Below are 14,494 nucleotides of genomic sequence, written 5' to 3' on the forward strand. Positions count from 1 at the left end.
TTAGGGGAATTAAGAGGGGGAAGAGAACTGGTGTGATTTTTCTGGCTATTTCAGTTGAATAAGGTTTTGAAATAAACAACTGTATATTTGCCTAAAGTCCCTATGTTTTCTTTACAGATGTTATTTTCTACGTGTTTGGAAAATATAATTGTATGCTTACACTTTCTGGTCACAAATAATATGTAAAGAATTGTGAATGTGATTTTATACATTCAAATGGAGAACTCTGTTACTTTGAAACTATCCTGTTGGGAAAGTCTTTGGCAGAACTTTGAGGGTGGAACTTGGTAGAGTGTATACATACTGTCCCCCTTTTCCATTTCGTGTGTGTAAACTTAATTTCATAGTGTTCCTACTTTATTGCATTGACCATATTTTAAGTATATGTAGCTAACAAATAGGTGCGGGTCAATAGGAGGAAAGTAGTAATTAATATTTTTTGATTTTGACAAACACAGGAAGACCTGAGGAAAAGGAAGAAAATAAAAATAATTTGGAGAGGTGAAAGGATGCTCACTTTTTTATTTGAAGTATTTTTAAAAAGTATGTCAAGATCTTTTGGACTGGAATAATTTAATTTTTAATGCTATTTGATGGCATCTTGCTTGGAAAGAAAATTATAGAAGGGATTCTTTGGCTATCATAGTTTAGATGTGAAAGTGGCTTATTTAAAGGCAGTAATTAAAATTTAATCACTATAAAAGTTAGTCTTGAATTCGCCAACATTTCTTTTGGGAGAGTATTGTTCAGCAGGGCTTTGAGTTGAAGGGATTGCTATTGAGGGATATATTTAACTTAGTATCCTCCCTCTTCTCCTCCTCCCTGCTTTGCACTCAGAAGAGGCAACAGGGCCTGCCCACAGTGGTTCCTGTAGCTGAGCTTGATGCAGCCTCGGCTGAGGTCAAGCACTCCCATTCCGGCCTCTTGAGGGCTTTCTCTGTGTGTTGCCAGTATGCTGGTAAAAATGACTTTAAACTCTTGTCAGCGCAGTTACTGGTGCATGCATCACAGTCCCACTCAAATAAACCTGTCACAACACAGAGTCGGCCGCTAGAGAAGAGTACAAGGGCAGGCCTCTAGCTTTTCATTCGAGCATCACTAAACGTGCACAGAGTGCCCAATTATTTCAGCATTATTGAGCAAGCCTACAGGAGGACCCAAGCCTTGCTACATTAGATTTTCTTTAGTAATTTGCTCAAGTACCGCTGAGGACACTTAAAGGGCTTAAAAACGGTGGCTGCAACCAGTTTCCTTTTCTGGGTTGTTAATTCAGGTTTTCTCTTTCAAATTAACTCTCACTGCATGCTGTGCAGCGGTTCTGGGAGAACTGTTTAACACTAATTTTCTCAATTTTCAGCTTTTTTTGTTCAACATAACTGCTTTAACAGTTGTTCATGTGTATGTTTTTCTAGAAATATATGATAGCGAGGCTTTATTTTTATTTTGGGGGGAACGAAATAAAGACTCTTGGTTAAAGAAAGCTATTTGCATTTAAGCATTTAAAAATTAGAGAATTTCAGTGTTTAAAAATTATTTACGGTGCATGTGCAAAACCCAAAAATCTAAGTAAGAAAGGTAGCATTTATCAAATCTATACCTCTTTTCCTTCTTCCTTTTAAAAATATCTGTTAGAGATAGATCATTCCTTCATGGGTACTGTGTTTTTCTTTTCGTTTATTTGCACCTCCAATCTCATTTTGTTGGAGTAGGGGTAGATACTGGGGGACAAATTCAATATCTGTGTCTAATTTTTCACAGCAGCAACAACTCCAGGCTCAGCATTTATCACATGGACATGGTCTGCCAGTGCCTCTGACTCCACACCCTTCAGGGCTTCAGCCACCTGCTATTCCACCCATCGGCAGCAGCGCTGGGCTGCTAGCCCTCTCTAGTGCCCTGGGAGGCCAATCTCACCTTCCAATTAAAGATGAGAAGAAGCACCATGAAAACGATCACCAAAGAGGTGAGCAATCCTCTTGGGCTGTTAGTGTCTGAGATTACCTACCTGCTGCAGAGAGTAGGTATTGGATACCATTGTCAATTCTGTCTCTGAATTTGATTTTGCCGGTGACTAAATAGAATTTTTGCTGGCAGGTAAATTAATTATTTGGAGCAGTCATTTGCCAAATGATACCCTGGTGGTTGGCAAGAGTACATGCCCTCCCCAAAGGCAAGGGGACTGTTACCTGGTTAATGCCTCTGATCCCTCCCTGTGTTCCCCAAGTCAAAATCAGTAGTGAAATCCCACAGTGCACTGTGTTTGAAATAATGTGTTGCATTCATAGTTGATTTTGACTGAATTTATTTTGGGGCAGCAGACTTACTGATAGAGACTTACTTGTTATTTGTCTGAAGCACTTACAGTTTATAAGTCAGATGAGCCTATCTATATGGGACTATATGGGGGGGTAAAAATCTCATGGTAAGAAAATAATATCAGCAGTTCTAGTAATTGAAAAGGTACAGCCCAAATTAATGAAATCTGTTGGCTTAACTACATTTTACCCAGTCTGTTTAGAAGCATGAAATTAACTAATTTCTTCTGATAAGAATGACTCAATTATTTATGCAATTAATTGATTTAAAGGCCAGTTGTGCTTCCTTCCCTCCACTAAGATGGATGAAGGTGTAGAGACATTCTGATTCGACTGTGTATGTCTGCACTGTGCCTAATAATTATTTTTATTAGTTAATGACAGGAAAGCAAAGAAAAAAGCCTCTCCCAGCATTCCTTTGTGGGAATTTACTTGGCGTATGAGTGGTTCGTTGGTTTGAAGGGTGTGGTTCATAATTAAAAGCTCACATCAACTCCTATTTCAGTGTTATTACTAAGAATTATAATCTTAGATAAATGATTTTTATCACACAAGCATAAATTTCCCATCTCTGATGTTGGAAACACTGTAATATTTGTCATCTAGTTATCTTAATGCTATAGTCCAGAGCTGATGCATGATTGTGAACCCTTTTATAAGTAGACAAGTTGATAAGGAACAGCATCAAGAATGTCTAGTGTTGGTCCTTGTGAAATTGTGTCCAATAGATTGGTGTTTTGTGAATCTGGCTGAGAAGTATTAATAATTAACCTTATTGCAAGCTTGGCATCTGTGTAATTTATTATTAATCAGAGTTCAGGTTTGATAAATGTATGATTTTGTATAAACTAACCTAGTAATTTTCTTTTCTCCTTCTTCCCACCACTTTGCTTGGGTTGCTGCTGTTTTGCCTATAGACAGAGACTCCATCAAGGTAGGACTCAAAATTCACAGATGAAGGAATGACTTAGAAAGATTTTAAATGATCTGAATGAATCTTGTAGTGGACTCTGAATTTTGAGAATGATTTGGTGGGCTTTGCCAAATAGTGGTTAGCTGCATTTTTTGATTAGTTTCCACATGTGTGCTTGAGGTTTTTGAAAATGTGGTTCCATCTCTGTCTCAGAGTCAGATTGGGGGTCCAAAGTTGACATATCTGATTTGGCTAACTTTACCCATTTTATTACTGGTGCCATGTGAAAAAGAGTAGCTGCTTTTCTTCACTTAGACTTTGGCCATTAGAGATGATGAAATGAAGCAAATACATTAGTTTATAAGGAAATTAGTCTCATATTTGGGGAATCAATTTCAACCTATACAAATCTTTATCAAGACATTTAAGAGCATTTTTCTTCACTAGAAATATTTTATTTTGTAGACAACATCTTGGTTTCCAGATAGCTAATTAAGTCTACTTAGGTCTTACAACTATTTCATCTGCCTTCTGTATCTTTCTTGACAAGATGTCGGGAAGAAAGGAGTATCTAGGGCCTGATGATTTGGATAACACCAGAGTAGGATATACTAAGTATATTTTACTGAACAAGGAAGAAAATGGGCTGCTATGTGAGGGAATGAGTAAAGTGTAGAAATTCCCTTGATTACTTTTGAACCAGGCATAAATGTAAATGTGCCATTGTATTACATACACCATGTGTTACTTAACCAAGTAGAAGGAAAAGATAGTTCTTAAGCAGTGGCCAAAGTATAGATGCTGTCAGTGTCTTTTTTTGTATTGTATAACAAGTAGATATTTGGAGCAAAGGTAGTTACATATCTGATAGTTTCTAGGGAAGTTATATATATGAAAACTAAAATCTTTCCTTGAACTCACCTGTACTGTCACCTTGAATGCCTCTTTACTCTTTGTCCTTTTACAATAAAAGGAAATTGAGATGATTTTCTGAGCTCTGAAATAATGGGTAATAAAAATTAAGAATATCTGTTTTACCCTTCAAAAATCTTTGTAATTTGAAAGGACATCTGCTCTTCTATTTAAATGTCAACACTTAAAATTGGAACTACACACATTGAATTATTTCATTATGCATTTATAGTTGCGTATCTTATAATATAATATGCATATCAATACCTAGATTAAAAAATTCCTGCCGGCATTCCTGCCGGCGCTGCGGCTCAATAGGCTAATCCTCCGCCTTGCGGCCGCGGGCACAGCAGGTTCTAGTCCCAGTCGGGGCGCCAGATTCTGTCCCGGTTGCCCCTCTTCCAGGCCAGCTCTCTGCTATGGCCCGAGGGTGCAGTGGAGGATGCCCAAGTGCTTGGGCCCTGCACCCTATGGGAGACCAGGATAAGCACCTGGCTCCTGCATCGGATCAGCGGCGGCCATTCGAGGGTGAACCACCGGCAAAAGGAAGACCTTTCTCTCTGTCTCTCTCTCTCACTGTCCACTCTGCCTGTCAAAAGAAAAAAAAAAAAATAAAATCCTAATCAGAGTGTAGTAGGTGTTCCACACGTGTACTTACAAAGTAGTAAGTAAATGCATTGACCAGGGTTAGCTGATAGCAGCCCTTGGAAAGCCTATGTAGTTGTGCTGCAGCCACATTATAAACATTCCCTGGCTTCTTATGATAAATACATACCTCGAGGCAGGCCAGCGAATTAAACAAAAGCCTCCTCTTATGCCCCACTCCCAGCAGACTGTGAAAATATTTATACTCCAGTGCACACTTTTGTGTCAGTTACATTTTCTATTCCCTCACACAGGAGTAGGGTGTATTTTGAAATCATCTACAAATCATTCAGGGTGAGCCGGGAAGTGTCTAGATAGCTGGAAGCCAAGGGTAAAACAAAAAGGAAATAGAGCTGGATGATTTTTGCCTTGATTTATTATGGAATGGTGGCTATGACTAGATGTTTGTGTTGGGTACCATTCTCAAATTTGAAGTTATGTCTGATCTGGGGCTGTCCTCTATCTTTGCAAGTTGAAATAGTTTGCTCATTTTCTTAAATGTGTTCTGTGGTGCTCAGAGAAACACTTGCTGGTTCCACCAATTGCCTTCAACTTCCCGTAAATGATTCTGGTTAAGAGGGGCTTTCTATGATTGTCTTCTGTGTGACTCAGGATGGTTTTTATCAGCAAGAGCATACTGGTTGTCTGCAGCTGGAGTTGGGCTGGTATGAAATAATTTATTCATGCAGGATAATGCTCCTTAACATTTAACAGGTAATGAACGTGACATAAATTTTCCTTCTTGCTTTTAATTTTTCCCTTTCCTCTTCTAATGTGCAAACAGGCAGCTCTGGTGCTCTAAATAATAAGTAATTTTTGGCCATCTGTCAAAAGGAAATTTCAATACAAATTTAAATTAATGGTGCCTGAAATTTTTTATAGCTCCTCTAAAAGCCTCTAATGTGCAGAAAATTTTGAATCTGCTGTAGTAATTAGTGTTGCATGTAATGAGGATGTGGGCAATGTTATACCAGCCCCAGTGTAACATTTTGATATGGTAGCAAAATTTTGATTTATACAAGGTTGTGGATGGATTTAATTGTGAGAGACACTTTAAAATGTTTTCTTGATGTTCCAGATTATTAAGCAGGGCAGATTTCAGAATAGCATACAAAATATAAATTTAAACTTACTGTAAAGATTCTAGTAAGTTAGGTGCTTTACCTTTGGATGCTAAATAGAATGAAAGACATTCACTTGTTAATGCTGGGCCTTTATCTTTCTTTTCCTCTATCTCCTTGAAAGTTCTGTGGACATAAAATCACATGCTATTGGCTTTATTGATCTTGTTTTCTATAGCTCTAGTAGCCAGGTTCATCCCTAAGCCTGTTATTTGAAGACCCCTATCTGAAGTTTTTCAACAAGGCTGGAGAATGTAAATATGGATTTAAAGGGGAGAGCACTGTAGGAGTCCAAGAATCAATTTCCTTGATGATGAGAAACTGGAGCAATATGTTGGCAGGACTGTTGGAGTAAGGGACCATGGAAGCTGCAGCGTTCCTTGCTTGTCACTTTACTATCCAGTGACTCTGTGTGCCAACAATAAGCCCCACTTTAGAGTCTGGAAAATAGTAGGAAACACATACCATTAATAGTAGGATGAAAAGTCCAAATTTAGCTCTCCAAAAGCCCTGCGAACTAGGTTCTTCTATTTTCTGGGTCAGGGCTGGTTTCTCTCATCCCTAGAATAGGCATGAGTACAATCCTGGAAATATTTACTGAGGCAGTGGAGCCTCCATTTCCCGTTCCTTCCTCTGAGGACTGAAGGATAAAAGTGGTTGGCTTTACTGTAATGACAGAATATTCCCACATGCTGCCAGCAGTTTCCCAGTGCTGGAGGGTACCAGTTCGTAGAGAAGGAGTCACCTGCCTCAAGTTCTGCGGGTTTCTGTCTAGTCCTGTGAAATCAGAACAAATATTTAGAGCTGGGAAGACCAAATTGCCTGAAATTTAGTAGGAATCTGAGGCTGAGAATTAGTCTTTTGTCCTAAGCCCCATGTCTGCATGTTCTAATACCTTTTAGCAAGGAATAGGCACCAAAATCAAGACTCCTTTAAGTTGAAATAACAGAGTTCACTATCACCAAGTACTGACAAGTTCCACTGCCTCCACTGAGATGCTAATATTGTGTTTTCTGTATTATTCCATAAGTAATTTATATATCTACATTGGTTGTCCTGTGTTTCATCTGAGTGCAGTAACTTTAGCAGGTCAGGTCTCTGAAGGATTTATCTTTTTGTATTTGTAAAATCTAGCAGAAGTAAAAACATTTTTTTCCCTCTGAATGATTTTTTTTTGTTATTTTGTTAGAGTGGTATCATCAGAGAATGATCATTGCCAAATTGATCTCCACAAGCTCAGTACCAATTTAAAATGCCCCACACAATGTTTAAGTATGCTTTTACGCAGTACACTGTTAGGGAACTTCATGTAGTGTTTGTCATGCTGCCTGTATGATGAGTATGGGTAGTACACTTTTTTTTTAACTTACATGTAATTATTATCAAGGTAAGTATTTTTCTGTGGGCGTATATACTGTGTTCCTTATCCTGTGTGATTTCTTTATTTTGTTTAAAGGTTTTCGTGATGATCCATTCATCAGTTGTGTTTCGAGCAATCCTTGTTTATTCTACCCCAACTCCATTTTGGTGGATAACGTAAAAAAAAATCATACATTGCTTTTCTCCCAGTTATTTTACATCGACAGTAAAGGTTTATCAGTGGAAAGTTGTTTTTACGTTCAAATTGACGTTTGTAATTTAGGCCAAGAAAGCACCTTTTGCCATATTATTTGGGTGGTGAGGTGAAAGTAAGTTTTTAGTCCAAATTAACACAACAATTGCTTCTATGAGTGTTTTTCACATTAAGACTTAATGGTTGATCTAATGGCCAAGGTTCTATTCCAGGATATTGTGTAACCTGTGTGCATTTTCCCCTTCCTCCTATTTTTCCTGTCTCCTGGGAATATCAGTCTAAAAGGAATACCTTCAACCCTCTGTATGTTCTGTATGTTAAGTATGCTGTACCTTCTGAAAGGTCCCACATGGGAAAATAGCAGAGAAGAAACCACTTGAGAAGGAAAGGAATTAGCAGGAGAGCTGCTAACCACTTGGCCCAGACAGTTTTGTTTTGACCCTGCACTCATTCCTTCCTTACACACCCCTTCAACATAAGAATGTTGGGCTGGGCACTGTGGTGCAGCAGGTTCATCTGCTGCTTGGGATGGCTGCATCCTATGTTGGATTGCCCATTGGAGTGCCAGTTTGAGTTCCAGCTACTCCTTTAGACCTAGCTTCGTGCTAATATTTGCTTGGGAAGGCAGTAGATGATGCCCCAAGTGCTTGTGTCCCTGCCATGTGGGAGAGCCAGATGGCATTCTAGGGTTCTGGGTTTGGACTGGTCCAGCCCTAGCTGCTGTGGGCATTTGGAGAGTGAGCCAGTGGATGGAAGGTGTGTGTGTCTGTCTGTCTGTCTCTCTCTCTCTCTCTCTCCATCCCCCTGCCTTTCAAATAAATATTTTAAAAAGATAGCATTATTGTTTGGGAGAAAGTGTGATGTGGTAAATTTGCATTGCTATTGACTTTAGAAGGACACATTATAGAAACAAAGATATAATGTAATAAAAGGCTGGATTTCCAAGGGGGGAATGGGTGAAATCAATAAAATACTAAAATCACTAAAATACTAATAAAATAAAATACTGGTCTAAACAAACAAGCAAAATAATAGTGGACTTTCTATATCTGTTGTTTCCCCCTCATTGTCAGTAATCTTGAGAGGCTACTTGAGGGCTGTGACTTGGACTTTACCAACTTATCCACTCAATCCCACTGTTCTCCCTTGAGCCATTCCCCACTAAAGGAATGGCTCCCAGTTTAGATTTTACCTATAAGGGTGCTTACCCTTGTTTTGAGGAAAGGTTTAAAGTGTGAAAGCCCTGTCCAAGGTCCTATAGCCAATGCTGTCCTCCAAGGAAAGTCCTTTTGGTGACCCAGTCTATTCTGTTATTAAGATTAGAAACATACTACAGAGGACAAAGAAACTCCAGACACCCAACACCTAGGTACAAAAGCTACCTATCATATTTAGCCACATTTTTATCTGTTCCTTTTTTGTTATGAAAGTTTTTAAAGAACATCCCAGATAACGTTCATTTTGCCATTAAGTGCCTCAAGATGTAAATTGGACACGATTCTCTAAATATTTTTGAATAACCATAATGCCCTAATCACTGATTATAATTTTTGATGTCTTCTCATATCCTGGCTATAATCCAACTTCAATTACTTTGAGTAATTGCTTTTCTTGAAATGGATCCTAATAGGATCCTTTCTACTTCATGGTAGTGTATCTCTTGAGTGTGTCTTAATCTAAATCATAATCTAAAAGTGAGACTCCCTCACTGCTAAGTTTCCCCTATGTCACTGCCTAATTCTACCATAATTCCTTTCTCAAAACTAATCCATGATTTGACCTTGTCCACAAAGATTGACATTCTTGCCTTCAAGGAGCTAAAAATGTAATGGGAGAGAACTTTATGCCATTGAGGTATGGGGAATTGGGAATACCACTTTTAAGGAAGTAGATATACTTAATATCTATTTTTATTTATTTCTTTATTTAGACAGGCAGAGTGGATAGTGAGAGAGACAGAGAGAAAGGTCTTCCTTTTTGCCGTTGGTTCACCCTCCAATGGCCGCTGTGGCCAGCACATCGCGCTGATCCAAAGCCAGGAGCCAGGTGCTTCCCCCGGTCTCCCATGCGGGTACAGGGCCCAAGCACTTGGGCCATCCTCCACTGCCTTCCCGGGCCATAGCTGAGAGCTGGCCTGGAAGAGGGGCAACCGGGATAGAATCCGGCGCCCCAACCGGGACTAGAACCCGGTATGCCGGCACCGCAAGGCGGAGGATTAGCCTGTTAAGCCATGGCGCCGGCCACTTAATATCTATTTTTAAAAACTATTTTAAAAGATACTTTAAAAAGTCTAGCTTAAGCCATAATTATATCTGGACAATGGATTTGGATTTCAGATACATCATATCTGTGTTTAAAGTTAAAAGATACAAATAAAACTCATAATGGTGAGCATACATTTCTAGATATTTTATTCCTGTGATTCTTGGTATTCACTTCACTTCAACATGCACATGCAAACTTGGACTTCACTCTTGTACCCTTTCTCTGGTGATAAGAAAAAAGCCTTCGCTGTTGTGATTCAGCAGGAAGTTTCTTGACACCAAAAGGAAGCATATTACGGCATCTAGAATATGAGTCATTATACTAGAGGGCTGTCTTGGTGCTTCAACAGCCCTCTTTCTACCACTAGGTGAGCTTGTGTATACCAGTGGGCAAGTCACTCAACCTCCCTGGATCTCAGGGCTATTTTCTTAAGTGTTAGGCAGTCTTGTCCTAGAAGTGAAGTTTGAAATAAAAATCTTACACCATTGGGTATGTTTCAGCAAAAATTTCGTCATACCATTAGCCAAAAAAAAATACTGATTATTTCAGATGTTTTGTGGTAGAAGGGTTGGTTTGATGGTTCAAGTATGCTTTTCGGGCATTTAATGTTACTCTTTCAGTGTTCCAAAATAAGACAATTTGAAATTAAATATTTCAGTACTACTGTCACTTTTTAATTCCTAAGATATTTTTCTCAACTGTGTGTTTTACTATTTAGAGTTGCTTTATCAGAGAACAATTAGCAACTTTTGTGGGTTTCTGATGCAGCAGTAATTTGTTCAGTATTAATTGATCCTTGCCTCTAGGCATGGAAGCTGTGTGAAATGTAACAGGTGCCCTAATTCCAGAAAATGTGTTGTAATTGTTTGTTTGTTGAACAGATGAATAAATATCTTCAGGGCATAGCCAGTCCTCAGGTGGTAAGCATGAATGGATTAATGATGTGACTGGGAGAGACACGCTTGTTTTGTTGTACCCTCCACCGATTGCTGAAGCAGAACAAATATTAATTAACAGGGGTGGGCTGGTTGTCAGATCAGCCTTTCTCAGCTGATTTTGGCAAAGGTTGTTTAATTCTTTTCCTCCATGAACCAACCCCCTTTCATACTAGACATGTATTCCAACACTATATTTAATATCTCCAATTTTCTTAGCTATGCATTTTGTCTCTTGCAAAAATATTATACTATGAAGTTTGGAGGGGCCCAATATTTAAGTGTTAATAACTGACACCTGAATTTCACAGGCATTTGCTTCTCAAAACAGATAGTTCTTGTAATAGAATCATTCCAAAGAATTGGTCACCATCTTTAAAAAATCACCCAGGAGGAAGCTTCATACGATTACTTTTCTATTTCTGAAATTAATTCTGCAGTACTTACCTCTATCTAGCTTACATATATTATTCTATAGTGGTTTGAAATAGGTATCATTTGTGTGCAAAAACTACATTTGGGGGCCATCACCACTGAGGATTGTGATTTCAGACTTGAAAAGTCGTATTTAATTATCACCACGGTCACTGCCGTGTGACAAGCTTGAACAGAATTCAGACTTCATGAGAGTCATAGAAAGGAAGTTTGCTGAGGGCTGAGTAGTACTTTCTGAAAGAGGTTTTGATTCTTTTAAATAAGCTTAGTGTTAAATGAAGATATAAAATCACTTCAAGACTAAACAGTGCTGCTTAGATTCGGCAAAACTTTAAATGCTAGACTTGAATACTTAGTTATATTTCTGTGACTCTAAAAGTAAATATTGAACAAAATACATCACATTGCATTTACTTTGTCAGAATTATCCAGTACCAATCCAGTTGTTTCTGTGCTTAAATAACGTGTTAGGCTGGGAGTACTCGTATTATAACCTCAGAAAGGCTGTTTATTTGTGTTAATTATAGCTGGTGATTAAGTCCTGTCTCCCCCGGGGTTTTATGATGCTTCAGTGGGAACAGGAGGACCGCACACACTTACCTGCGCACCTTACATTCTTACTTTGAGTTATGTAATAATCTACTCTGTCTGCGACCACGGAATAGGCAGGCATAGCATGCATTTGGCTTTGCCTCACCAACCTGCCCTTTTACTCAGCTGCAAGCAGTGAGGTAGAAGTTAAAATGCCTTAAGTATTTTTATTGTAAATGAACTAAGATGGGGTGATAGTGTGAGCATGAAGAATTCTTTTTCACAGAAATGGACTCATTATTTAATTGTATCGTACCCTGAAGAATTCTTGAGTTTTCCTTTTTAATTGGTGCTTTTTGAGTTGCTGACTGCTCAGATTTGAGGGCAGTTGGGGAGATCTGAGGCAGGAGAGAGAAACAACTCTGTGATGCCACCCAATGAGAGACTCCTGTAGGCAATGTAACACCTCATTTTTATTTATTCCTCCTTAGGGTCATTTTAATTATTCTGGAAAATTTTGAGAATTCTATTCATTTATCCTTTTTCAAACTTCTGTTTTCTTGAGTGACATTTGGCCTTTTGAACAACAAAATAAAATTGGAAATGCTAATGTTTTGAGCCAACTAAAGGAGGAAAATAAAAATGTCACCATGGTAACAAAGCTGCTTTCTAGATGGTTTCCTAAGATATGCCTGAACTAGAAGCAGATGTCTGATTTGAGAATCTTGCCTCCTTCAATGTAAACAAATAACTTCTGGGCAGGTGTTGGAAATAATATGGAAATCCTATTAAGGGGCCCCGGGTTCCTGTCAGTCAGGAAGCCCGTGCCACAAAAGGGCTGGTTGTCGAATAAAGGAGCAGAGTAAATTCTCATTAGGCTTGAGCTTTTCCCAGGAAATGATTGTCTCTGTGTGTTCTTTCTCCTGTGAATCTGAATGTAAGCTGTTGCTTCTATTGATGTATTCACTGGCTTTATTTTTCTCCTCTTCATTCCTGATCTTCATGCGCCCCTGCCAGCCTGTGTTCTCCCCCTCAACTACCCCTTCCCTTTAGATTAACACTTGCTTGGAGAGCAAGTGTTATTTGTGACATTTGTGATTTTAACCTCCCACCCTAGGTGGAGGTTGGCTTGGGGACCAGGAGGAAGGGGGAGGAGAAGCCAGTCTTGCTTCCTGGGTCTTTTTTTACAAAGATTGGACCATTGCTGAGGGCTGTTTAGAACTGGCACATCTAGTGGCACTGGCAGTCATGAAGACTGTCCTGTGTGCATTTCCTTGAAAAGTTCTGTTTTCATGAATTAAACAGAAACTGAAAGTGTGAAGAGACAGCTTTTTAGGAACTTGTGAAAAAACATCCAAAGATGTTTGATAAACCTCTAAGGCAGTGCTGTCCAGAATGGCATTCACTAGCCATGTAAAGCTGTGTAAAATTACCTTAGATAAAATGAAATACAGTCTTAAAGCCCAGTTTCTGTGTTGTGCTAGCCTCATATCAAGAGCCCAGTAGCCACAGCTCTAGAAGCTACTGTAACAACAGCAATACTGAACATTGCTATTATTGCAGGAAGTTCTCTTGCAGGGCACTGCTCCTCCCAGAGGCTCTGGCCTGCTGAGGATCCCTGGTCCTGTGTTTTGTCTGTTAAAACAGACTCCTAGTATCAAAACACTGGCTTTCTCTGGATGCATAGAAAACAAGGGGCATGTGCGCATGCACATTTTGTAGCTTCCATACTGCATAGGGGTGGTTGTTATGGTCAGCTACACTAATATAGTGATCTTTAAGTGGTTGTAGGTACTTCTGTTGTTGTCATTGAACTGGTTGAGCATGGTCTTCCTAAAATGGACCCATAGGAAATGCATTTCAGTGTTTCTAGATGGAAAGTTGTGGCAGTTTGGGAGGTGTGAGGGAGGTGCAGGGAGGTTGAAGGCCATGGATAACGGCATTCTTTGTAATACTCAGAAGGTTAAATGTGGATAAACACAAAACAAGGCTTCAGAAAAGCCACAGTATTATTATGCAGCATTTCTCGGACTATAGTCCCTGAGACGCACTTCATAAAGCCAATAAAGCGCGCACTGGTGGTCTCTTGTTGCCCTAGCAACGGACCATGGGGCACAGTGTATGTGAAATGCATGAACATCTGTGAATTAATCTTTTTTAGTTTGTTCTTTTCTTGGCACTGATTGGGCCACTCGGGCTTGTGCCTGTGACACTGCGTGCGGAGGGGGTAATCTGGAGCAGTCCCCAGGGCCTTGTCCCTAAAGTGGATGGTGGAATGAAAAGTGAAGGGAGATTTATCCCAGTAGTGCATTCAGCAGTGGAGGGATTTAGCCTGACAGCACTCTCGGTGGGACGTTATTAGCTTACTTTCTGGTGCATGGGGAAATGAATAAAAAATTTTCTAGTAAATCTCAGCATTATTGGGTTTATTGCACTGCCCCGAAAAAATAATCTGCAGAGAAAATTGAAATAATCACTTGCATTTATACCACAGTTATCAGGACTTGAAAGCTCTCTGAGTTATTCCACATCCTGGCCCTGGGCCCAGCCCCACCCCAGGGATTATACCCAAACCATATTGGACTGTTGGGCCCTGGTCTGAATGAGACTCTTGAATTGGATGCTTAGGCTGGAATCTGTTTTCATAATAAAATCTAAAAGTAACCTAGTCTGACCTTATTTAGGGGGAATTTTAAACTAGGCTAGTGACATTTTTGTCCTTAGAAGAACAGAGCAAACTGACTAAGCACATAAGCAACCAAGAGCCATACTTAGTTTAGTTAATTACTCTTCTATCCCTGATGGAATTGACTTCCTCAGTTCTTCTCCTTCCCGCTTGCCCCTCGACC

The 14,494-nt window shown here is 39.4% G+C and overlaps 1 protein-coding gene across 6 annotated transcripts in view; it reads left to right on the forward strand.

Annotated features, from left to right (window-relative positions):
• The window catches only part of TLE4 (TLE family member 4, transcriptional corepressor), a 163,318-nt gene that overhangs the window by 85,460 nt on the left and 63,364 nt on the right, over positions 1-14,494 (forward strand). For 4 of the 6 annotated variants that reach the window (XM_062208457.1, XM_062208461.1, XM_062208459.1 and 1 more), the window contains 2 exons: positions 1,759-1,963; positions 3,233-3,249. In XM_062208457.1, the coding sequence (XP_062064441.1) occupies positions 1,759-1,963; positions 3,233-3,249 (222 nt within the window). The remainder of the gene's footprint in view (positions 1-1,758; positions 1,964-3,232; positions 3,250-14,494) is intronic. The other 2 variants (XM_062208458.1, XM_062208460.1) reach the window with 1 other exon arrangement.

The sequence above is a fragment of the Lepus europaeus genome, chromosome 12, assembly GCF_033115175.1.
Source record: "Lepus europaeus isolate LE1 chromosome 12, mLepTim1.pri, whole genome shotgun sequence".
In the NCBI taxonomy this organism is placed as follows: Eukaryota; Metazoa; Chordata; class Mammalia; order Lagomorpha; family Leporidae; genus Lepus; species Lepus europaeus.